The sequence below is a fragment of the Pristis pectinata genome, chromosome 7 (genome assembly GCF_009764475.1).
Source record: "Pristis pectinata isolate sPriPec2 chromosome 7, sPriPec2.1.pri, whole genome shotgun sequence".
Classification (NCBI taxonomy): domain Eukaryota; kingdom Metazoa; phylum Chordata; class Chondrichthyes; order Rhinopristiformes; family Pristidae; genus Pristis; species Pristis pectinata.
The window spans coordinates 52,780,044-52,806,769 of record NC_067411.1 but is presented as its reverse complement, the minus strand read 5'-3'; the positions used below and the strand labels follow the sequence as shown (position 1 = coordinate 52,806,769).

General features: G+C 42.2%; 1 protein-coding gene across 5 annotated transcripts in view; it reads left to right on the top strand.

Moving 5' to 3' along the window:
- The first annotated feature begins 4,536 nt into the window (after positions 1-4,536).
- The window catches only part of tek (TEK tyrosine kinase, endothelial), a 152,192-nt gene continuing 130,002 nt past the window's right edge, over positions 4,537-26,726 (top strand). For 3 of the 5 annotated variants that reach the window (XM_052020716.1, XM_052020714.1, XM_052020715.1), the window contains exons 1-2: positions 4,553-4,790; positions 18,883-19,188. In XM_052020716.1, coding sequence (XP_051876676.1) covers positions 4,739-4,790; positions 18,883-19,188 — 358 coding nt within the window. In that variant the 5' untranslated portion in view covers positions 4,553-4,738. Of the gene's footprint in view, positions 4,791-18,882; positions 19,189-26,726 lie in introns of all 5 variants that reach the window. The other 2 variants (XM_052020713.1, XM_052020717.1) reach the window with 2 other exon arrangements.

Below are 26,726 nucleotides of genomic sequence, written 5' to 3'. Positions count from 1 at the left end.
TTTTCCCCTTTCACCCTAAGGCCATGTCCTCTCATACTTATCTCTCATAATCTAGGTGGAAAGAGCCTACTCGCATTAACTCTGTCTATACCCCTCATAATTTTGTAAACCTCTATCAAATCTCCCTTCATTCTTTATGGTTAGTTCAGAAGGTTCAGAAGACTCTACAAGATTCATTAAACATGATCTACCATGCATAAAGCTCCAAGGAATAAAGTCCTAACCTGTTCAGTCTTTCCCTGTAACTCAACTCCTGAAGACCCGGCAACATTCTAGTAAATCTCCTCTGCACTCTTTTAATCTTACAAATATCCTTCCCATAGTTAGGTGACCAGAACTGCACACAACACTCCAAATTTAGCCTCACCAATGCCTTATACAACCTCACCATAACATCCCAACTCCTGTACTCAATACTTTGATTTAAGAATGCCAGGATGCCAAAAGCCTTTTTGACAACTCTGTCTACCTGCCACGCCACTTTCAGGGAATTATGCATCTGAACTCCCAGGTCCTTTTGTTCCTCCGCACTCCTCAGTGCCCGACCATTTACTGTGCATGTCCTACCTTGATTTGTCCTTCCAAAATGCAATACCTCACACTTGTCTGCATTAAATTCCATCTGCCGTTTTCTGGCCCATTCTTCCAGTCCACGTATCCACCATCCTCATCGTGAAAAACTTTCTCCTCAGGTCCCCTTTAAATCTTTTCCCTCTCACATCTTGTCATCCAAAGTTTCCAAACCTTGCCATCCTTATCTTTCATCCTCACAGGAATGTGCTGATCTTGACTCCCTCATGTTGTATGTGATTTACCGTAGCCACCCCAATCCACTCTCCCCAGTTCCTGCCTCTTGTAGTTAGCCTTCTCTCAATTTTGCACTTTCACCTGTGGACCTGTCTTATCCTTGTCATGCTCTCATATCCTATGCCCTGGCTAATAAAGGCCATCCCATAAGTTGCCTTCACCACCTTATCTAACCCTGCTGCCACATTTAGGAATCTATGGACATACACAAATGTCCCTCCATTTCTTAACACTCCTGGGGCCCTGCCATTCATGGTGTATATCTTATCCTTGTTAGACCTCCTAAAACACATCACATTGCAATTATCAGGTCCAAATTCCATCTGCTATTGCTCTGCCCAATTTACCAGCTGAACAATATCAATATGTAAACTGAAGCTATCCTCCATATTATCAACCAATTTTACAACACTAATTTTTGTATTGGTATTGGTTTATTATTGTCACTTGTACCGAGGTACAGTGAAAATCTTGTCTTACAAACCGATCTTACAGGTCAATTCATTACACAGTGCAGTTGCATCAAGTCAGTACAGAATGCATTGATGTAGTACAGGTGAAAAACAATAACAGTACAGAGTAAAGTGTCACAGCTACAGAGAAAGTGCAGTGCAATAAGGTGCAAGGTCACAACAAGGTAGATCATGAGGTCATGAGGTCATAGGTCATAGTCCATCTCATTGTATAAGGGTCTTATCACTGTGGGGTAGAAGCTGTCCTTAAGTTTGGTGGCACGTGCCCTCAGGCACCTGTATCTTCTACCCGATGGAAGAGGAGAGAAGAGAGAATGTCCCAGGCGGGTGGGGTCTTTGATTATGCTGGTTGCTACACCAAGACAACGAGAGGTAAAGACAGAGTCCAAAGCGTGGAGACTGGTGTCCGTAATGCGCTGGGCTCTGTCCATAACTCTCTGCAGCTTCTTGCGGTCTTGGGCAAAGCAGTTGCCGTACCAAGCCGTGATACATCCTGATAGGATGCTTTCTATGGTGCATCGGTAAAAGTTGGTGAGAGTCAAACGGGACAAACCAAATTTCTTTAGGCTCCTGAGGAAGTAGAGGCGCTGGTGAGCTTTTTTGGCCATGGCATCCACATGGTTTGTCCAGGACAGGTTGTTGGTGATGTTCACTCCCAGGAACTTGAAGCTGTCAACCCTCTCGACCTCAGCACCATTGATGTAGACAGGTGTATGTACACCACCCCCTTTCCTGAAGTCAGTGACCATCTCTTTAGTTTTGTTGACATTGAGGGAAAGGTTGTTGTCATGACATGTCATGTCTTTTATCGTCATATCCAAATCATTGGCATAACTGACTCAATTTTTCCTCATACATCAGTCCTGCCATTCCAGTAATCAGCCAAGTAAATTTTTGTTACATGCTCTCTATGGCAAGAATGTTCTTCCTCTGATAAGGAGACCAAAACTGCAAATAAAACTGTAGATGAGATCTCACCAAGGCCATGTACAGCTGCAACAAACCTCACTTTTATCTATGCTAAATTGTATCTGCCACACGTGCCCCCTCTCCCAACTTGTCTAAATCATATTAGAGTCTCTATGCATCTTCCTCACAGCTCGCATTTCCATCCCACCCCTCACTCCAGCTTTGTCTTGGAGATATTACATTTAGTTCTCTCATCCAAATGATCAATATATATTGTGAATAGCTGGGATCCAAACCCTGATCTTTGTTGCATTTGACACTGCCAGATACTGATCTTTGTTGCATTTGACACTGCCAAAAGACCCACCTATTCCTTACTGTTTCTGGTCTGTCAACCAATTCTCAATCTCCGCTAATATTTTATCCCACAATGATATGCATTTTAATTTTGCACACTAACCTGTGGGACCTTATGAAAAGTACAAATATACCACATCCATTGGTCTTCCTTACCTGTTTTGTGACATCCAGTAGACTTGTAAAGCATTTCCAATAATCCCACTTTGTCTATCCTTTGATGTCTTCCACATGCTCTGTTATAGAGTGAATCAGCACAGGGACACACCTTTCAGCCCAACAAATTTGAACAAACCATTGAGCATCCATTCACACTAATCCAATTTTATTCTTCCCACATTCTCATCAACCTCCCTTAGATTATGCCTGTCACCTACGCACAAAGGTCGATTTACAATGGCTAATTAACCTACCAACTCACACATCTATAGAATGTGGAAGATAACTGGAGCACTCAGAAGAAGCCCACACAGTCACAGAGAACACGAAAACATCATGCAGACAGCACCTGAGGTCAGGATTGAATTTAGGTTGCTGGGGCTATGAGGCAGCAGCCTTGCTAAACTGTACCATTGTGCTTTCTCTTTTTATATCTTTTAGGATAGATTGTAGCATTCTCCCCACTGTCGAAGTCAGGCTCACTGGTCTGTAATTCCTTTTTTCCCGCTCTTCCTTTTTAAATAGTTGGGTGACATTTGCCATCTATTGGAACTACTCCAGAATCAAAAAAGACTTTGAAAGCTGGCCCACTAATGCATCCACTATTTCCAGAGCCACATTCTTTGATACTCTGGGGTGTGGACCAACAAACCCTGGAGATTTGTTGGCTTTTAGCTCCATTAATTTCCTAAATTGTGTTTCTTTGTTGATACTAATTTCCCTCAGCTCCACACACTTTGGAGGCCCTCGATTCCCTAGTAGAGCTGGGACGTTATTTGTGTTCTCCTTTGTGAAGAGGAAACCAAGTACTTGTTTAATTGTTCTACTATTCCTTTGTTTCCAATCATAATTTCTTCCCTTTGTGACCACGAAGAGCCCACATTTGCTTTCACTGATCCTTCTCTTTAAGCATTTACGGAAAGTCAGATTTTATACCCACTGCACCCTTGCTCTCACACTCCACCTTTCTCCTCTTCATCAATCTCAAAAAATTTTCGCTGAATGCTAAAATGCTCCTGCAACTCTTTTGGTAATTTGATATGCCTCTCTTTGTATCTAATACTATCTATAATTTCCTTTGTAAACCGCAGTTGAGTTATCTTTCTTAACTGTGCCAGACAGGAAGGAATAATTGTTATTGTTGAAAGTACATCTGGAAGTCGGTGAGAACATTGAAGACGCTCTGGTAGGTGAAAAGAGAGCACAGGGACTCCTCCCCGGTGAGTGAAAAAGGAGAGCGGGACAGGGGTCCGCGGTCAATACAAGGGGAGTGCGGGAACCGCCGCCTCCTCCCCGTCAGTGGAAAAGGGAACTCGGCAAATATCATCTGGTGAGCCGGGTGCCGAACCATTGGGATTTCCGAATAATCGGATAGCGGATTACAAGAGTTCTGCTGTATTTAATTGTCGTTATTCACAGCATTTCATTCAAACGTCTGATGAAAAGGATGAGCGGGGCGAAGAGCCGCAGCCAGCGACCGTGGAAATCTGCAGGCAACATCAGACGGGACCCCCGGCCCCTCCTTCTGTGCCTCATTTATGGAAGTGGAATCCCACGCCTTTAAGAATTTAGGCTCAGTACACTTTATTCGTCCGTGAACACGTCGAACATTTTTATGTAACATCCCCATAGCTGTAATTTCGATGCTTGCCTTGGTATTGAGAAACTTCAGTTTGATTGAACACTTGGCTGTTTGCAGTCCATTGATCGGTGCTGCTGACATTTTCAGGAATGCCAGATTATTTGGCTGTGCGTCCTGCCGCATCCGATACAGCACTCCTCTGCCGTTCTCACAGGAAACAGGAAAAGGGAACAATCACCCACTCCCTGCGACAGAAGAGCTGGAATCCGCTTTGTACACAACCTAGGGATATTTCAGCCAACCTGCTAATTCTATTTAATTGTACTTCTGGTCTGTGACACGCGCACGGCCAGAAAGAAAATCAGTCACAGTGACTAACAATCTGTGGAATAAAGGCTAAAAAGGAAAAAGCCGGTGATGTGAAATAACGGAATACCGCGCGGGACCAGCAATGGAGTTACTAGGAATCTTGATCATTCATATTACCTTTTTGTTAAATTCAGGTAAGGTGGGTTCACAACTTCTTGGCATAGCGTCCGGTGGCGAAAGTAACGTTAAAACATGAACCAGTGTACTTATTGATTCGGGAAAGGGCGTTTCAGTATTAAAGAACGGACTGTTAAAAAATGTGTTCAAAGAAATACCAACACGGCGTAGCTTAAAGGAGTTAACCTGATGACTGATAGGAAACAAGGAGCGGTGATCTGATTTTGAGTCTTTCTGCACTTTAGATAGTAACTATTATAATTCAGAATGGATTTTCAACTCCATGTCTATGTGTTACATGAGTAATATATATGGTTATGATTTTCAACCAATGTCGCTGTGTCAGCAAATGTCACTGTTGGTCACGGGCAATTCATGGCGGGTTCTAGCCAAGCTTTATTTAATTACTGCGTTTAACTTTCTGAACAAAGTTAACTTTCTGAACCACTTTCTAACTGGCCCAACCATGGTATTCATATCTTGGACAATATTTGAAAAAATGACAGAGGAATTTGCTGTGACGCATAACCTTCCCCGCACAATTGTTTTATTGTAATGCACAAGAGTGCTGCGTGAGCCTTTCCCAGATCGGTTGGTGTGATTGTTATACTTTACACCTGTTTACAATCCAGGCCTTCGGGACGAATCTTTTTCGACGAGACTATTATCACCATAAAACAAACTAAAACAGCGAATGTCAGTTTTGGATTATTTTACAACCGTGAGTGAATACATTTTAAGAGTACTTCCACGTGTATCCCACTGGCGTGAAAGATGCGACAGCCAAAATTTTTGAACTGTGGTCTTTACTTTTCACTTTCCTTTACAACATAGTAAGTATAACAATGAAGCCTCAATGTGAATAGTGCTAATAAAGCTTAATTTTTGTTGCCCTTCCAGTGTACAGAAACCGTTGACCCACCCTTTTCCTGATCCACTGCTTTCCTTTGTGCTCAGAGTAACGTTAGGTGGGGAATTCCTGAACAACACTCTGTCAACAATGAAAGAACACCAAGTAGGCAAGTCAAAGAGGTGTATCATTTGAACGGAGACTTGGAGGTGATGACGTTTATGTTCTTGCTGTTAGTTCCCATGGACTGGGCTGTAGCAAAGCATCCTACAGTTTATGCATAGGGAGTGAGTGGAGGAACATTGAGTCCTGGTCTGCAGTAGATTCCACCCACTGTAATCTTTTTGTAAGGTAATATGACCATCAGTGGCAATCTCCTTTGATGCCAGGTTTGGCTCCATCAAAGCAATATTCAACTACACTGCAGTTGAATATTGCCTTGATGTTGAGAGCTGGTCTGGTGCTGAGTTTTCATGCCACTATATACATTTGACAAAACATAATCTGAATTCAATTTGCCAGTGAGTTGTTATCTCTTTAGGCTACAAGTGCTGTCCTCTTTGAACATATTGATAAAGATAAGACACTGTTCAATCACATTGTCATGCATTTTGTGAATTGCATATGGCTGGATAATCATGTTAACACGTAGATGCTTATTTTGTAGTTACATTGGAATAGTTTGAGTGGGACAATGTGGTTGGTACTGCATTGCATATCTTATTCTCTGTAGCTAGCTTGTTGTTGATTCCATTGTCTTCCCCATATCTAATGGAGATCCCACTTAATGTTATGTAAATTTAACTGAATTGCCTCAGCACTGCTGTCAGTAATGGTGAAGATTGAATGAGATCAACTAGTTGACCTATTAGTCAAGTTAGTTGGTTGGTTTGGTTTAATATTATTGTCACTTGTATCGAGGTACAGTGAAAAGCTTGTCTTACAAACCGATCATACATGTCAATTAATTACAGTGCAGTTACATTGAGTTAGTACAAAGTGCATTGATGCAGTACAGGTAAAAACAGTAACAGTACAAAGTAAAGTGTCACAGCTACAGAGAAAGTGCAGTGCAATAAGGTGCAAGGTCACAACAAGGTATATCGTGAGGTTATACTCCATCTCATTGTATAAGGGAACCGTTCAATAGTCTCATCACAGTGGGGTAGAAGCTGTCCTTAAGTTTGGTGGTACGTGCCCTCAGGAACCTGTATCTTCTACTGGATGGAAGAGGAGAGAAGAGAGAATGTCCCGGGTGAGTGGGGTCTTTGATTATGCTGACTACTACACCAAGACAACAAGAGGTAAAGACAGAGTCCAAGGAGGGGAGGCTGGTGTCAGTGATGCACTGGGCTGTGTCCACAACTCTCTGCAGCTTCTTGTGGTCCTGGGCAGAGCAGTTGCTGTACCAAGCCGTGATACATCCAGATAGGATACTTTCTATGGTGCATCGGTAAAAGTTGGTGAGAGTCAAAGGGGACAAACCAAATTTCTTTAGGCTCCTGAGGAAGTAGAGGCACTGGTGAGCTTTCTTGGCGGTGGCATCTACATGATTTGACCAGGACAGGCTGTTGGTGATGTTCACACCCAGGAACTTGAAGCTCTTAACCCTCTCGACCTCAGCACCATTGATGTAGACAGGTGCATGTACACCGCCCCCTTTCCTGAAGTCAATGACCATCTCTTTAGTTTTGTTGACATTGAGGGAAAGGTTGTTGTCATGACACCATTCCACTAAGCTCTCTATCTCCTTCCTGTACTCTGACTCATGGCTGTTTGAGATGCGGCCTGCAATGGTGGTATCATCTGCAAACTTGTAGATGGAGTTGGAGCAGAATCTGGCCACACAGTCGTGAGTGTATAGGAAGTAGAGTAGGGGGCTGAGGACGCAGCCTTGTGGGGCACCAGTGTTGAGAATAATTCTGCCGGAGGTACTGCTGCCTATCCTCACTGATTGTGGTCTGTTTGTTAAGAAAGTCAAGGGTCCAGTTACAGAGGGAGGTGTTGAGTCCTAGGTCTCGGAGTTTGGTGACAAGCTTGCTTGTAATTATTGTATTGAAGGCAGAGCTGTAGTCAATAGTCTTTACTGTCCAGACGCTCCAGAGCTGAGTGTAGGGCCAGGGAGATGGCATCCGCTGTAGACCTGTTTCGCCGATAGGCAAATTGCAATGGATCCAGGTTGTCTGGTAGGCTGGAGCTGTTGCGTGCCATGACCAACCTCTCAAAGCACTTCATGATGGTGGATATCAGAGCCACTGGTCAGTAGTCATTGATGCATGTTACCTTGCTTTTCTTTGGTACCGGGATGATAATGGTCTTCTTAAAACTGGACGGAACCTGAGATTGAAGCAGGGAGAGGTTGAATATGTCCACAAATACTTCTGCCAGCTGATCAGCACAAGATCTGAGCACACGGTCCAGGATACCATCTGGGCCAGGTGCTTTCCTCGTGTTCACTCTCCGGAAGGCTGATCTTACATCATCCACTGTGATCACAGGTTCAGCTGCGTTGGTGGCTGTCAGGGTGGATGGTGACAATCCACTTCCCTTTTGTTCAAAACGCGCATAGAATGTGTTATGTGAATGTGTTAAATACACCTTCCCCTGTTTAACCTTCCCCTCATTGCTTTGAATCCACTAATTTGCAAGCAGAATGTTCAGGAAGTCAGTTTGCCTGATGATTTGTTAATGTTTGATTCATGACTGGATGTGATATGGTGACATTACGTTAGACTGATCCAGTGAGACCAATGTTTTTCCATGTCTTCTATATTTGTAGTTTCATTTGTAAATAGCCAAATGTAGTTTAGCTAGTTTGGATGCATTATTCTGAATAATTAAAGTAAGGCATCATTAGAATAATACCTTTTACATGTCTTACTAAATGATGGCTAGCCTCCAAGCTTGATTTAACAGAGGAACATGGAAACAAGGTGAAACTATTCAAACCCTCAAGCCTCTTTGGCCATTTAATTAGACCATAGCTGATTTGTACCTGACCTGCAGAGCTTCATTAGATAACCATTAGTACACTAATCAAAATTTATCAAATTCAGTTCTGAATTATTCAATTGACCTCTCTCATTTGGGGGGACAGACTCTTCTGTTTGAAGAAGGGTTTCTTGACATCACCCTTGAACTAACTGGCTCTAATTTTAAGATTGTGCCCTCTTATCTGGACCACCACCCAGAGGAATTAATTTCTCTATCTACCTTTTATAAGATCCCTTAATCCCAATGTCCTTTAAACATTACAATATGGCCAGCACTTACTCTCCTTTCAACTTTTTCATCAATGCTTATGCTAATGTTTATTACAGAAATTATAAATATTTATACACAGAGCCACAGTTTTTTTTTGAATGGCTAGTATTCATTTGAAAGTTATTTCAATCAATCAATTCATCCACTACTACTAACATCCCAAAAATGTGTTATTCTACATTTCCACACATCATGACTGTCACTGAAATCACTGCCTGGGCATTCATAAATGATATTTGCAACTAATTTATATTTTAAAAATATTTTTAAAAGGTTTTCCTCATATCAGGAGGTACAGGATCCTGAAGTCCCACACCACCAGGTTCAAGAACATCTACTTCCCTTCAACCATTCAGTTCTTCAATCAGCCAGAAAAACCCTAGTCACTACAGTTTAGCAAAACTCTAACCAATTTGACCACTTTGCACTAAAATGGACTTTGTTTTTTTTGTTCTATTTGTGTTTTCTTGTGAAAAATCATGCATAGTTTGTTTTTAATTTATGTTTTTCTTGTGAATGCTGCTTATATGATGCTATGTGCCTGTGATGCTGCCGCAGGTAAGTTTTTCATTGCACCTGTGCATACAGGTACTTGTGGATATAACAATAAACTCAACTTTGACTTTGACTTTGACTCATGGGCTCTGAGAAGGTCTGGTAAGAAAGCCTAATTGGAGAGCTTTTTTGAAGAGCTGACACAGGCACAGTAGGCTGAATGACTTCTTTCTGACTTTTATTTTGGGATGGTGATTGGATAATCTGAGTTGTGTGATACAAAGGAGTTGATTACCCTGGATCTCAGCTTCCAGAGTTATTTCCACTGGGTCTTTCCTCACTTTATGCCTTAGTCTGTCATGGTCTAACTGTTGGAATTTTTTTGTTGTGATATCATTAATATAATTTCATTCAGTTTGAAGCATGGAAGGGGCTTATGGTAGATGGCGGAATCAATAAAGGCTCACACAAGATATCTAAATAATAGGAAAAGTTGGAATGATTTCTGCTGTGTAAGTAATTTTACCCAAAACTAATTTCTAAAATGACAATATTCAACGAGGGAAGGAGCATGCTCCAATCCCCATTCAATGCAAGACCACCCCTGGGCCTATATACGTCTTAATAATTTATTGTAGAGCAAGATAGCCTACTTTGAAAGGTTTAATGGTTGACCAAACATATAACTAAGGATCTTTGTGCAAACACATAACTCAGGATCTTGTGTAAAAAAAAACTTGCCCCACACATCTCCTTTGAACACCCCACTCACTTTAAATGCATGCCCTCTACTATTAAGTATTTCAACCATGGGAAAATGATACCTACTGTCTACTCTATCTATGCTCCTCATAATTTTATAAACTTCTATCAGGTTTCCCTTCAGCCTCCGCCACTCCAGAGAAAACAACCCAAGTTTTTCCAACCTCCACTTATATCACATGCTCTCAAATCAAGGCAGCATCCTGGTGAACCTCTGCTTCACCCTCTCCAAAGCCTTCTTCCTATAATGGGGTGACCAGAATTCAATGCAATGCTCCAGACACGGCCTATAAACTTCTTGAACTCAGTGCCTCAACTAATAAAGGCAAGCATGCCACATGACTTCTTTACCACCCTATCAACCTGTGCAGCCACTTTCAGGGAGCTGTGGACCCCATGTACATCAGTACTGTTAATGGTCCTGCCATTAACAGTGTACTGTCCCTTTACATTTGATCTCCCAAAGTGTAACACATCACATTTGGCCAGATTAAACTCCATGTGATGTTTCCCTGCCCATATCTGCAACTGATTTATATCCTGTTGTATTCTTTGGCAATCTTCTACCCGATCCACAGTGCCACCTAACTTTGCATCATCTGCAAATTTACTAATCCATCCAACCATATTTTCATATAAGTCATTTGAAAATTAAAATGTTCAATAGGCAGGAATTTCATGACTTTGGGCTGAGACCAATCTCTGTTCCTTCTCAAGTTGTCTTTTAAGCTCAGACTTTATCAGGCATACCACAAAAATCTCCCACTGACTGCCTGCCCGGAACTGCAAGCATTACTAATATGATTATATCAAAATATCTTAATGACTCCTGCACAGATATCATTCTGTAAAATAAACCTGTGCAGTTTTGAAGAGATTTCGAAGTAATGTTTTATCCACTTTATTTAGTAGTGGGTGGCATGATCGCATAGCAGTTAGCATGGCGCTACTACAGAGCCAGCAATCGGGTTTCAATTCCCGCCACTGTCTGTAAGGAACTTGTACGTTTGCCCAGCATCTGCGTGGGTTTCCTCCAGGTGCTCCGGTTTCCTCCCATATTCTGAAGATGTACAGGTAGGTTAACATGGATTTAAATGGGCAGAGCAGACTCTTTGGGCCGGAAGGGCCTGTTACCATGCTGTAAATAAAGATAATGTGGATACTTTCACTTTATCCACTAAATAAAGTGTGCTCTTCACAAATGTCAGCATGAGGTACAAGAAAGGCCCTGACACTTCGTGTAGCAGTTGGAGAAGAATTATGTCATTAAACTTAACTGAAAGCAAATGAGACATTTTTCTGCAACGGTTCAGATAAATACCTCAGACGGGAAAAAGAAAGGTGTGATGAGACATGGGTGTCCTTGAACACCAGTCACTTAAAGCAAGCATTCAAGTGCAGCAAGCAGTTAGGACAGCCTTGTATGTTGTCACTGTAATGGACTGTTGTTGCAAGTGGATTTGAGTATAGGAGCAAGGATACCTCACCACATCTATGCAAGGCCTTGGTGAGACTCCAATTGGAGTTTTCCATGCAGTTTCCATGCTCCTCATCTGAGGAAGGATATTCTTGCCACAGTAGGAGTGCAACAAAGATTTAGAGTCAGTCAGTGTTATACAGCAGAGAAACAGGCCCTTCAGACCAACTTATCCATGCTGACCAAGGTGTCTTCCTGAGCTAGTCTCATTTGCCCGTATCCCTCTAAACATTTCCTTTCAGCATGCACATTGGACCAAAGAGCCTGATTCCATGCTGTATTACTGTATCCAGGTACCGGTCCAAATCTCTTTTAAATGTTAAATAGTACCCTCCTTTATCACTTTCTCTGACAGCTTGTTCCATATACCCACCATCCCCTGTGTAAAAAAAAACTTACTCCTCAGATCCCATTTAAATCTTTCCTCTCACCTTAGACTTCTGCCCTCTAGTTTTAGAATCTCTTATCCTGGGAAAAAGATTGTGACTATCTACCCGATCTATGCCCCTTGTGATTTTACAAACCTCTATGAGGTCACTATAAAGTTTTAACTGAAAACTCTCATCTTCAGAATCTTTGATGTTCCCTTTCCACCATCTTCACATTTTATTAAACTGTGATCAGGGTTTTATAATTTTTTTGTACTCTATGCACCTACTTAAAAAGCTCAGTATTCCTTGAATATTAGAGAACAAAGTTCCATTGAAATGACCCTGTTCAAGTTCACACATCACTTCACATCCTACAGAGTACACTGTTGTCAGGCAGAAAAATATGATAGCAGTTTACACACAGCAATTTTCAACAAACAATGAAAGCATAATGACAAACCTATCTATTTTGGTAATGCTGGTTGAGAAATATTGCCCAGCAAAAATTGTGTCATAAGATCTATTGTCTTCATTTGGGAGCTGATGGGACCCCTGTTCAATTTCTTATCTGAAAGGCAGCATCTCCATCAGTGCATCATTCCCTCAACATTACACTCAACCATGTGCTTAAGACTCTGGAGTGGGACTCGAGTTCTTAACCTCATGACTCAGAGGTAACATAATGGAGGCCTCATCCACTGAGTCTATATGGGTAGAACTCAAAAAATATAAAAGGTTCAATCACTCTGATGGGAGAAAACTACAGATCCCCAAATAGCCACCCAGATATTGAGGAACAGATTATGCAGACAAATTATGGAAAGGTATAAGAACAGCAAGGTTGCTGTCATGGGTGATTTCAACTTCCCCAATATAGACTGGGACCACCTCAGTGCAACAGGTTTAGATGGGGCAGAATTTGTTAGGTGCATCCAGGAGGGTTTCTTTAATCAGTATGTCAATAATCCAATGAAATAAGGGGCTATACTGGAAATGGTGTTGGGAAATGAGCCTGGCCAAGTGACTGATCCTTCAGAGGGAGAACACTTCAGGAACAGTGATCACAACTCATTAAGTTTTAAGATAGCTATGAATAAGGATAAGTATGGACCTTGCTGTGGAGTATTAAATTGGAGCAGGGTGAACTACAAGAGTATTAGGTAGGAACTAGGAGAGTTAATTGGGAACAGCAGTTTGTGGGCAAGTCCACATCCAATATGTGGAGGGTATTTAAAGACCAACTGCAAAGCATGTTCTAGTAAGAAGGAAAGACAAAGGATGGCAAGGTAAGGGAACCTTGGATGCCAGGAGAGGTGAAGAATTTAGTTAAGAAGAAATAGGAAGTGTATGTGAGGTTTAGGAAGCTAAAATCAAACAGACCTCTTGAGGATTATAAAGAAGCTAGAAAAGGACTCAAGAAGAGAATTAGGAGAGCCAGGAGGGGCCATGAAAGGTTCGTGAAAGGATTAAAGGAGTCTCAAAGTATTCTATACATACATCAGGAGCAAGAGGGTAACAAGGGAGAGGGTAGGATCACTCAAGAATAAAGGAGAGAACATGTGCTTGGAGGCAGAGAATGTGGCCAATTTCCTAACTGAGTATGTTGCGTTGGTATTTACAAAGGAGAAGGATGTGGAGGATAGTGAGATCAGTGTGGAGCATGCTAATATGCTAGGGCATGTTCAGATAAAGAAAGAGGTAGTGTTCGGTCTCTTGAAGAACATTAACATGGATAACTCCCCTAGGTCTGATGGGAAGTACCCCAGCTTAATGAGAGAGGCAAGAGATAAGATTGCTGGGACCTTGACTAAGATCTTCGTGTCCTCCCTAACCACAGGTGAAGTCTCGGAGAACCAGTGAGTAGCTAATGTTGTTCCATTTTCCAACAAGGGAAATAGGGATAATTCTGGAAACTGAGTCTCACATCAATAGTAAGAAAGCTATTGGAGAGGATATGTAGGGATAGGATTTATGAGCATTTGGAAAACAATGACCTAATTAAAGACAGTCAGCATGGCTTTGCGTGGGGCAAGTCATGTCTTACTAACTTAACCCCAATTCTATTGGTGGCGGTAGTCCAAATTAACAAATATATAAACCACTCATGTTTAGACTAAGAATGAACAAGATAACCCAAACAGAGATATTGAATTGTCTTACTAACTTGATTGAGTTTTGTGAGGAGTTGACATAGGTGATCTATGATGGTAGAGCACTGTATGTTTTCTATATGGATTTTAGTAAGGTGTTTGACAAAGTCCCTCATGGGAGGCTCATCCAGAAGATTAAGATGCATGGGATCCGCAGTGACTTGGCCACTTGGATTCAGAATTGGCTTGCCCATAGCAGATAGAGGGTTGTGGTCGATAGGACTTATCCTGGCTGGAAATCTGTGACTCGTGGTGTTCCTCAGGGGTCCGTAACTAGGACCTCTGCTGTTTGTGATAGATATACATGACTTGGATTAAAACATGGATTGGATGGCTTAGTAAATTCACAGATGATAGAAAGATTGGTGGTGTTGTGGATAGTGTAGAAGATTGCCAAAAGATACAGTGGGATATAGATCAGTTGCTGTTATGGGCAGAGAAATGGCAGATGGAGTTTGATCCAGCCAAGTGAGAGGTGTCGTTCCTTGGGAGATCAAATGTAAAGGGACAGTGCACTGTTGTTGGCAGGACCCTTAACAGTGTTGATGTACAGAGGGATCTTGGGGTCCAATTGCATAGCTTCCTGAAAGTTGCTGCACAGGTCGATAGGGCGGTAAAGAAGGTGTATGTCATGCTTGCCTTTTTAGCCAAGACATTGAGTTCAAGAGTCAGGAAGTTATGTTGCAGCTTTATAAAACTCTGTGAAGGCCACATCTGGAGTATTGCATGGAGGCTTTGGAGAGGGTGCAGAGGAGGTTTACTAGGATGCTGCATGTGCTATGAGGAGAGGTTGGACAAACTTGTGTTGTTTTCTCTGGAGCGGTGGAGGCTGAAGGGAGACCTGATAAAAGTTTACAAGATTATCAGAGGCATTGATAGAGTAGACAGCCAGTATCTTTATCCCAGAGTTGAAATATCTAACACCACAGGGGATGCATATAAGGTGAGAGGGGGAAGGTTTAAAGGAAATGTGTGGGGCAAGTTTCATTTTTACACAGAGAGTGGTGGGTGACTGGAATATGCTGCCAGGGGTGGTAGTGGAGGCAAATACGATAGAGGCATTTAAGAGGTTCTTAGATGGGCACATGAATACGCGGAGAATGGAGGGATTTGGACCTTGGTTTGGCAGAAGAGATTAGTTTAGTTAGGCATTTAATTACTAGTTTTAATTAGTTTGGCACAACATTGTGGGCCACAGGGCCTGTTCCTGTGCTGTACTGTTTTATGCTCTATGCTCTATGCTTTATGCCTCACCCATATAGCCTTATTGGATGCTCCCCCAGGAATGTAAGTAATGCTCTGGTGTTGTCCCTAACCAAAAATGGAACTCCCCTCCTTGCTTATCTCTTTCTCTAAGATGCCTCCAGCATCTTCATATATGGTGTATTGTCCTTCATCAATCGGGGAATTGAATTTAGGAGCCGTGAGGTATTGTTGCAGCTATATAGGTCCCTGGTCAGACCCCACTTGGAGTACTGTGCTCAGTTCTGGTCGCCTCACTACAGGAAGGATGTGGAAGCCATAGAAAGGGTGCAGAGGAGATTTACTAGGATGCTGCCTGGAATGTGGAGCATGCCTTATGAAAGTAGATTGAGGGAACTTGGCCTTTTCTCCTTGGAGCGACGGAGGATGAGGGGAGACCTGATAGAGGTATATAAGATGATTAGAGGTATTGATCGGGTAGATAGTCAGAGGCTTTTCCCCAGGTCTGAAATGGTGGCCACAAGAGGACATAGGTTTAAGGTGCTGGGGAGTAGGTATAGGTTTTTTACTCAGAGAGTGGTGAGTGCATGGAATGGGTTGCCAGCAACGGTGGTGGAGGCGGATACGATCGGGTCTTTTAAGAGACTGTTGGATAGGTACATGGAGCTGAGAAAAATAGAGGGCTGTGGGTAAGCCTAGTAAGTTCTAGGGTAGGGACATGTTTGGCACAGCTTTGTAGGCCGAAGGGCCTGATTTGTGCTGTAGTTTTTCTATGTTTCTATCTGTACCCTGGAACATTGAGCTGACAATCCTCTCCCTCCCTCAACCATATTTCCAAAGTAGCTATGATATCACAAACCCATGTGTCCAAGTGATGCTCTCATTAACAAAGTATATAATATATTTTAAAATGAAAGGCTTGTTAGCTTCTCAGTGATCTCAACCTAAACTATGCACTCGGGTCCCAAAATTGCAAAGCCTTTCTGTAGAATCTAATATCATCCCAAATATGACTGAAAATACCTTAAGAAGAACACACTAGTATTAATATTTAGCACTGAATTTGTCTAACAGTGATTATGAAAAGTTAGAATTCTGTTAGTTTTATGAGGGCAGATCAGGGGGAAACAGAGGATGTGGCATATTGGACTTACAGGGGGCCTTCGAAAAGCTGCCATGGAAGAGATTATAACACAAAATTCTAACACATGTGATTGGGTAATATGTACCATGGACTGAGGATTGATTAACAGGCAGAAAACAGGGTAGAATGTGCCACAGGATCAGTGCTCAGTTCCCAGCTGTTTACGGTCCGTATCAGTAAAAGGACAGGCTGAAGGGAACAAGTTTACTGTTGATATAAAGCTGAATGATGGTGAGAATTGTGAGGAGGATTTGAGGGGATGCATGCAAGATAAGTGATTGGGAAAAGACATGGTTGTTGGAATATCTTTTAGAAAAATGTGAAGCAATCCATTGCGATTGAAAAAATAGCATTTTTCAATGGAAACAATATTTTTCAAGTCATTTCAGAGGCACTGTATTGTTTAAAAAATATAAATCTGCAGAGGCAGTGCAAACATGGTTTGCAAGGATGAGGCAAACTGTTCAGAAGTTGTAATTATCAAGATAAACTGATAAAGTCTACAGGAATTTGGAAGAATTTTAATTGGGTAAACATGGAGAAGATATCTCTACATTAGTGTGAGATCAGAACTAGGGACCATAAATTTATGATTGTTACTATTGATTCCAGTAGGGAATAAGGAGAAACTCCTTCACTCAGAGTGAACGTGGAATCCAGAACCATAGAGATGAACCAGATGAGAATGCATAGAAGGATATTTTGACAGGAAAACAAACAAAAGGCAAAAAGTAACTGCAGATGCTGGAAAACTGAAATAAATAGAAAGTGCTGGAAGCATTCAGAAAGTCAGGCAGCATCTGCGGAAAATGTTCAGTCCTGATGGCTATATTATGTCTAGATAGAAGATGAAATGCTGTTGGGCTTCACGTATCAGGCCACCAACAGACAGATGAGAGTGAAGTGTGGTGGAGAATTAAAGCAACGGGCAGCTTCAATGTTCAGTGTCACCTTTGTGGACTGGACTCCAAAATGGTCACCCAATCTATCTTTGGTTTCCCCACTGTAAAGGAGACCACATTGGAAGCATTGATTGTTGTACATGAAGTGAGATCAAAAAGATTCTCAGGTGCTGGAAATCTGATACGAAAACAGAAAATTCTAGAAATACTCAGGAGGTCAGGCAGGATATTTTAGTGGTGAAGGGAAGAGAGATAGGAAGGGACTCAATATGTTTTCATTATTCACCAAATCATAATGATCTTTATTATAATTCATCACCATAGTAATTCTAACATAATAATTCCTTTGCAATAATTGTTGTAATAGTTGAAGTCTCTGATCTAATCTTAGAGTCATAGAGCTATACAACATGGAAACAGGCTCTTTGACCCAACTTGTCCATGCCGACCAACTTGGCTAACTAAGCTAGTCCCCTTTGCCTGCATTTGGCCCATATTCCTCTAAATCTTTCCTATATACATAACTGTCCAAATGCCTTTTAAATGTTGTAATTGTAAATGTTTAATTGTACCTGCCTCTATCACTTCTTCTGACAGCTTGTTCCATATATTCACAACCTTCTGTGTGAAAAAGTTGCCCCTCAGGTCCCTTTTAAATATTTCCCCTCTCACTTTAGACCTATGTCCTCTAGTTTTAGACTCCACTACCCTGGGGAAAAGAATTTGGCTATTCATCTTATCTATGCCCCTATAAACCTCTATAAGGTTGCCTCTCAGCTTCCTATGCTCCAGGGAAAAAAATTCCTAGCCTATTCAGCCTCTCCTTGTAACCCAAGTCCTCCATTCCCAGTAATATCTTCCTAAATCTTTTTTGTACCATCTCCACTTTAATGACATCCTTCTTTTTGCAGAGTGACAAGAACTGTATGCAGTATTCCAAATGTGGCCTTCCTAATGTCTTGTACGGCTGTAACTCTTGTACTCAATATTCTGACTGATGAAGGCAAGCGTGCCAAATGCTTTCTTCAATGTGCCAAATTCAATGTTATCGGTGTGAAATGTTAATTTGATCTTCTCTCCACAGAGATAGTCCAACCAGCTGAGTGGTTCTGGCATTTTCTGTTTTACTCAGGTTTGCAATATCTGCAGTGCTTTGCTTTTGTTTGTAAAATACCACTCGCTTTTATTGTATTTGTGCACCTTCAAAAAAAACCTTGCTGTGGAGACTTCTTTCAGAAATGATGAAAGGTCATCCACCTGAAATATTAACTCTGTTTCTCTCTCCAGAGCTAATATCTTACTGCACTTACTGTTTTTATATTGCCAAACAGGTTTCCTGCTCATATTTACACTGCTGTTTGTGGGATCTAGGTGTGCGCAAATTTGCTGTTGCATTTTCTACGTTACTATATTGCACTTCTGAAACACCTCATTGGCTTTGCTGGTAGATTCCACACTCTTCTAATTTGTATATTTTTTGTTTGGCTGCAGATTTAGTCGAGGCATTGCTAGACTTGACATTAATAAACTCCAGCCCTCTAATCTCAACATCGGAAACCTCGTTAATGTGTGTTCTTCGTGGCTCACCTATGCCTGACCAGATATCAATAGCACGGGATATTGATTCCTACTCCAGTCAGCAACAGAGCCCTCTGGAACAGAGCAAGACTGAAAACTACTCGTCAAGTGTTTTGTGGAGTACAGACAAGAAACATGAAGGCATTGGAGTATTCTTTTGTGAGGGTAGAGTAAAAGATGAAGTCACCAGAATTACTGCAATTAAGATGTCACAAGAAGGTAAATCGTGCGCATAGGTGTGCAGACAGGTACACGAACATATAAATTTGGAAGGTGGCGACAGGTTTAGATTGGTGTGCTGTTTGTGGATTTCTTTGAAACATTACATTGGCAGGATTTGCGCCTGCAGCTTAAGGCTATTGCTGATCATTCTTACAAGTACAATTTTGTTTTTAATACTCTCTGTTTTCTTTTGATAAATGCTCAAAAAGAGACAACTGTTGCTGGGAAAAATCTCCATTTTGTCTTCTTTTGGCAAAATCAGGGCCACACTGATCAAAATAGGCCGGAAAACTGAAATTTAAAGAGAAAATGCTGGAAATACTCAGCAGGTCAGCTACCATCTGTGGAGAGAAACAGAATTAGTGGTTCAGGTTTCTATGTCCAGAGATGTACTTGACCTGCTGAGTACGGGTGAGCCCAACGTTATGGAAAGGTTGTGTTCCTGGAAATACAGAAAGGGAAACATGGCAGATATTGATGATACTGTGATCAAGGGAGTCTCTTGATGAATATAGAGTATAGCAGAGAATTTAAACAAGGAATTAGGAGGTCAAAAAAAGGCCAATGAAGCTTCCTGGCAAGTAAGATTAAGAAGAATCCCAATACATTCTCTAAGCATATCCAGAGCAAGAAAGTAGCTAGGGAAAGAGAAGGTCCCCTTAGGGACCAAAGGGGTAATCTATGCATGGACCCAGACAATGTGGGCAAGGTCCTAAATGAATACTTCTCACCTATATTCAACAAGGAGAAGAACATGGAAGATAATCAGTTCAGCAAGGGGTACACAGATAATCTGGAGCATGTGAATATTAAGAAGGAGAAGGTGTTAAATATCTTGGGACACACAAGGGCTGATAAATCCTCAGGGGCAGATGAGATCTCAGATTACTAGAGGAAGTAAAGGAAGAGATTGCTTGGGCCTGACAGATATTTTTGCATCTTTGTTTGGCACAGGTAAGATGATAGCTAATATTGTTTCTCTGCTTAATGAGGGCAGCAGGGATAAGCAAGGTTACTCTAAGCCAATGAGCCTTATGTCATGGGCAGGGAACCTATTGGAGAATATCTCAAGGGATAAGATTTATGAACATTTGGGAAGATGGGAGCTAATCAAGGATAGTCAGCATGGCTTTGTGCAGGGGAAATCCAGACTAATCTGATTGAGTTTCTTGAGGAGGTTACTAAGAAGACTGCTAGAGGCAAGGCAGTAGACATTGTCCATATGGAAGTCAGTCAGGCATTTGACAAGTTCCTGCATAATAGGCTGGTCCAGAAGGTTAAGGCACATGGGATCCAAAGCAAACTGGCTAATTGGATCCAAAATTGGCTTGGTGATGGGAGGGTAGTGGTGGAAGGCAGAGGGTAGTGGTGGAAGAATATTTTCCTGATTGGAAGTCTGTGATCAGTGGTGTACTGTAGGGACCAGTGCTGGGACCTTTGGTGTTTGAGATGTATGTTAATAAATTAGGTGTGAATAAAGGAGGTATGATCAGTGGATGACATGAAAATTGATGGTGTTGTCGATAGTGAGGAAGCTTATCTAATGCTACAGGTGGATCAGATGGATAGTTAGGTGGAGTGTTGGCAGATGGAATTTAATCCTGTCAAGGATACAGAAGTCATAGAGACATAAAACAAAGAACAGCACAGCACAATAACAGTCCCTTCAGCCAACGATGTTGTGCCAGACTAGTTAAGCTAATTACTCCTCATCCCTCCATTCTCTGCACATTCATGTGCCTATCTAAGAACCTCTTGAAAACCTCTATCGTATCTGCCTCCGCCAGCACCTCTGGCTGCACACTGTCTGTAAAATAAAAATTGCCCTGCACATCTCCTTTGTACTTATCCCCTCTCACCTTAAATACATGCCCTCTAATATTAGACATTTCAACCCTAGGAGAAAGATACCAGCTGTCTATTTATGCCTTTCATAATTTTATAAACTTCTATCAGAATCAGGTTTATTATCACTGACATATGTTGTGAGATGTGTTGTTTGGCAGCAGCAGTGTAGTGCAAGAGATAAAAATTGCTCTAAGTTACAAAAATGAATAAATAAATCGTGCAAAAGAGGAATAACGAGATAGTGTTCATGAGTTCATGGACTGATCAGAAATATGATGGCGGAGGGAAAGAAGTTATTCCTAAATCATTGAGTGTGTGTCTTCAAACTCCTGTACCTCCTCCCCAATGGTAGTAATGAGAAGAGAGCATGTCCCAGATGGTGAGGGTCCTTAATGATAGATGCTACCTTCTTGAGGTACCACCTCTTGAAGATGTTCTTGATGGTGGGGAGGGTTGTGCCTGTGATGGAGCTGGCTGAGTCCACGACCCTCTGCAGCCTCCCTCAGCCTCAGCCACTCCAGAGAATACAACCCTGGTTTGTCCAACTTCTCTTTATTGCACATGCACTCTAATCCAGGCAGCATCCTGGTAAACCTCTTCTGCATCCTTCCTATAATGGGGCACCTAGGATTGAATGCAGTACTCCAGATGCAGCCTAACCAGAGTTTTATAAAGCTGCAAAATAACTTTCTGACTCTGGAACTCAGTGCCTCAACTAATAAAGGCAAGTATACCATACGCCTTCTTTACCACCCTATCGACTTGTGCAACCACTTTCAGAGAGCTATGGACTTGGACCCCAAGATCCCTCTGTATATAAATGTTGTTAAGAGTCCTGCCACTAACTGTATACTTTCCCTTTACATTTGATCTCCCAAAGTGCAACACCTCACACTTGGCCGCATTGAACTCCATGTGGCATTTCTCTGCCCATCTCTGCAATTGATCTATATCCCGCAGTATCCTTTGACAACCTTCTACACCATCCACAATGCCACCAATCTTAGTGTCATCTGCAAACTAACGAAATCACCCATCCATATTTTCATCCAAGTCATTTATATGTATCACAGACAGCAAGGGTCCCTGTACGGATCCTGCAGAACACCACTAGTCATGGATCTCCAGCCAGAATTAGACCCATTGATCACTACCATTTGTCTTCTACGGGCAAGCCAATTCTTAATCCAAATGGCCAAGACACTATGGACATAGTATTCTTAATGTAATCCTCCTCTTCTGTTTCCATTCTCCTCTTCTGCCTCAGGTCATAGTTATAGAGGTATACAGCATGGAAATAGGCCCTATTGCCCAACTCATCCATGCTGACCACCTGAGCTAGTCCCATTTCCCTGTATTTGAACCATATCCCTGTAAACCATTCCTATCTATGTACCTGTCTAAATGTCTTTTAAACACTATAATTTTACCCACCTCTACCACTACCCTGGCAGCTCGTTCCATATACTCTCCACCCTCTGTGGGGGAAAAAGTTGCCCCCTCAGGTCCCTTTTAAAGCTTTACCCTCTCACCTTAAATCTATGCCCTCTAGTTTTAGACTGCCCTACCCTGGGGGAAAAAGACTGATCATTCACCTTATCTCTGCCTCTCATGATTTTATATATACCTTTTATAAGGTCACCCCTTCAGTTTACTAAGTTCCAGGGGAAAAAATCCCAGCCTATCCAGCCCTCCAGTCCTTGTGAATCTTTTCTGCATCCTTTCCATCTTAATGACATCCTTCCTTTTGCTGGCCAACCAGAACTGCACACAATACTACAAGTGTGTCTCACCAACGATTTGTACAGGTGCAAGGTGACATCCTAACTACTGTACTCAGTGCCCTGACCAATGAAGACAAGCATGCCAAACGCATTCTTAACAACCCTGGCTACCTGAGTCTCCACTTTTATGGAGCAATGTACCTGTCCCATTCAATATGTCTGTTCTACAACACTCTACGGAGCTGTTACTGTGTAACTCCTGTCCTCATTTAGCTTCCTAAAGTGCAACACCTCGCACTTATCTGAGTTAAATTCCATCTGCCATTCTATGGGCCACTTCCCCAGTTGATATAAATCCCATTGTAATCTTAGATAATCCTCTTCACTGTCCATTTTACGACCAATTTTGATGTCATCCACAAACTTACTAACCATGCTAATACCATTCTCATCCAAACTGTTAATATAGATGACAAACAACAGTGGACCTAGTACAGATCCCTGCAGCACACCACTGGTCACAGGCCTCCAATCTAAATAACAACCCTCCGCTACCACAATCTGACTCCCTCAACCAAGTCAATCTTGTGTCTAGCTAGTTAGCTCGCCCTGGATCCCATGTGATCTAACCTTCCTGAACAGACTACTACGCAGGACCTTGTCAAAAGCCTTGCTAAAGTCTAAGTTTACAACTTCCACTGCTCTGCCCTAGTCAATCCTCTTTGTTACCACTTCAAAAAATATCAGATTTGTGGGACATAACTTCCTGTGAACAAAGCTATGTTGACTATTGCTAATCATTCCTTGCCTTTCCAGATTCTCTCCCTCAGAATCCCCCAAGTAACTTTTCCACCACTGATAATAGGCTCACCAACCCATAGTTCCTTGGTTTGTCCTTGCAGCCCTTATAAAGCCATAATATTTGCCACCCTCCAGTCTTATGGTACCTCATCTGTGGCTAAAGATGATGTAAGTATCTCCACCAGGGCCCCTGCATTTTTTTCACTTGCTTCCCACGTGGTTCTTGGATGCACTTGGTCATGCCCTGTGGAGGACATAAGCAATACACCTGATGGTCAGGGGTCTCAGGGGCAGAACTGAGTTCAATCAAGATTACTAGAGAGAAGGTGCTAGGGAAGCTAAAGGGAGTAAAGACAGATAAGTCTCCTGGACTGGATGAAGTGCATCCTTAGGTTCTGGAGGAGGCGGCTTTAGAGATCGCGGAGGCATTGGTGATAATTTTCCAAGAATCAATAGACTCCGGCATGGTTCCGGAGGACTGGAGGGTCGCAAATGTAGTTCCACTGTATAAGAAAGGTGGGAGGCAGCATAAAGGAAATGACAGACCTATTAGTCTGACATCGGTGGTGGGAAAGTTATTGGAATCGATCGTCAAGGATGAGGTTATGGAATACCTAGAGGTGCAAGGCAAGATAGGTCCAAGCCAGCATGGTTTCATGAAGGGAAGATCCTGCCTGACCAACCTATTGGAGTTTTTTGAGGAAATCTCAGGTAGGGTGGACAAGGGAGAGGCTGTGGATGTTGTGTATTTAGACTTTCAAAAGGGCTTTGACAAGGTGCTGCACAAGAGGCTGATTAATAAGACGAGAGCTCATGGAATTACAGGTAGGATATTAGAATGGGTGGAGCATTGGCTGATAAGCAGAAAGCAAAGGGTGGGAATAAAGGGATCCTGTTCTGGTTTGTTACCTGTTACTAGTGGTGTTCCGCAGGGTTTGGTGTTGGGGCCGCTTCTTTTTTACTTTGTACATTTATGATTTGGATTATGGAGTAAATGGTTTTGTGGCTAAGTTTGCAGATGGAACCAAGATAGGTGGAGGAGTAAGGAGTATTGAAGAAACAGGAAGGTTGTGGAGAGACTTAGATAGTTTAGGAGAAAGGGCAAAGAAATGGCAGATGAGATTCAATGTTGAGAAATGTGCCATTGTACACTTTGGAAAAAGAAATAAATGGGCAGATTATTATCTAGATGGGGAGAAAATTCAAAGAACAGAAGTACAAAGGGACTTGGGAGTACTCGTGCAGGATACCCTAAAGTTTAACCACCAGGTCGGATCGGCGGTAAAGAAAGCGAATGCTATGTTGACATTCATTTCGAGAGATATAATGCATAAAAGTAAGGAAGTGTTGATGAGGCTCTATGGGGCACTGGTGAGGCCTCATTTGGAATACTGTGTGCAGTTTTGGGCCCCTTATCTTAGGAAGGATTTACTGATGTTGGAGAGGGTTCAGAAAAGATTTACGAGGATGATTCCAGGAATGAAAGGGCTTACTTATGATGAGCGTTTGTCGGCTCTTGGACTATACTCACTGAAGTACAGAAGAATGAGAGGGGACCTCAGAAACATTTAGAATGTTGAAAGGACTGGACAGGGTAGATGTGGCTAAGCTGTTTTCCTTGGTGGGTGAGTCCAAGACTAGAGGGTACAATCTTAGAATTAGAGGGTACTGGTTTAAAACAGAAATGAGGAGAAATTTCTTTAGCCAGAGGCTAGTGAAATTATGGAATTCTTTGCCACGTACAACTGTGGAGGCCCAATCATTGGGGGTGTTTAAGGAGGAGATTGATAGGTATCTAATTAGTCACGGTATCAAGGGATATGGGGATAAGGCTGGAAATTGGGGCTAGATAGGAATAGTTTTAGTTTAGCACATGGAGCAGACTCGATGGGCTGAATGGCCTACTTTTGCTCCTTTGTCTTATGATCTTGTGATTTATCCATCTTAATATGCCTTAAAACTGCCAGTACTTCCTCTTCTGTAATGTGGGTATATTCCAAGACATCACTACTGATTTCCCTTACTTCCTTAGCTTCCATCACCTTCTCCACAGCAAATACAGATGAGAAATATTCATTTAAGACTTCGCCCATCTCCTGTGGCTCCACACATAGATGACCACGTTGATCCTTAAGGGGACTGATTCTCTGCTTAGTTACCCTTTTGCTCTTAATATACTTGTTGAATCTCTAAATATTCCCCTTTACTTTATCTGCCAGAGCTATCTCATGCCCTCTTTTTGCCCTCCTGATTTCCCTCTGACGTGCACTCCTAATCCAAAAAGGTGTATGACAGGTATAGGCAGCTGGGATTCAATTGATCCCAGCTGCCTATACCTGTCATACACCTTTCTCCAGACCAGAGCCTCAATATCCCTCAACAACCAGGGTTCGCTAATCCTGCCAGCCCTGCCCTCCAAGTGTGAGGTGTTATACTTTGGGACATCAAATGTAAAGGGAGAGTACATTGTGAATGGCAAGACCCTTCATAGTGTCAATGTACAGAGGGATCTTGGTATCTAAGTCCATAGCTCCCTGAAAGTGGCTACACAGGTTGATAGAGTGGTAAAGAAGGCATATGGCATGGTTGCCTTTATTAGTCAAGGTATTGAATTCAAAGGTCAGGAAGTTATGTTGCAACTTTATAAAACTCTAGTTAGACCCCATTTGGAGTACTGCATTAATTTCAGTCAACCCATTATAGGAAGGGTGTAGAGGCTTTGGAGAGGGTGCAAAAAAAGGTTTACCAGGATGCTGCCTGGATTAGAGGGTATGTGCAATAAGGAGAGGTTGGAAAAACTTGGGTTATTTTCTCTAGACTGCTGAGGTCCTGTTTTTCATCCTCTTTCCTACCTCCCTATACTCACTGTGCAGGACCTCATTCTTCTTCACAACTCTCATTGGTGCTGATGTGCATCATGACCTCTAGCTTCTCACCCTCCCCCTTGAGGGGCTTCTGCAGCTTCTCTGAGACATCCATAACCCTAGTACCAGGTTGACAACACACCATCCTGGTGTCCCTTCTACAGCTACAGAATCTCCTGTCTATCCCACTAACTATCGAGTCTCCTATCACTGTTGACCTACCTGATTCCTCTCTTCCCCACTGAGCCTCAGAGCAGTCACAGTGCCATTGAAATGGCTGCTGTCGCTGTGCCCTGAA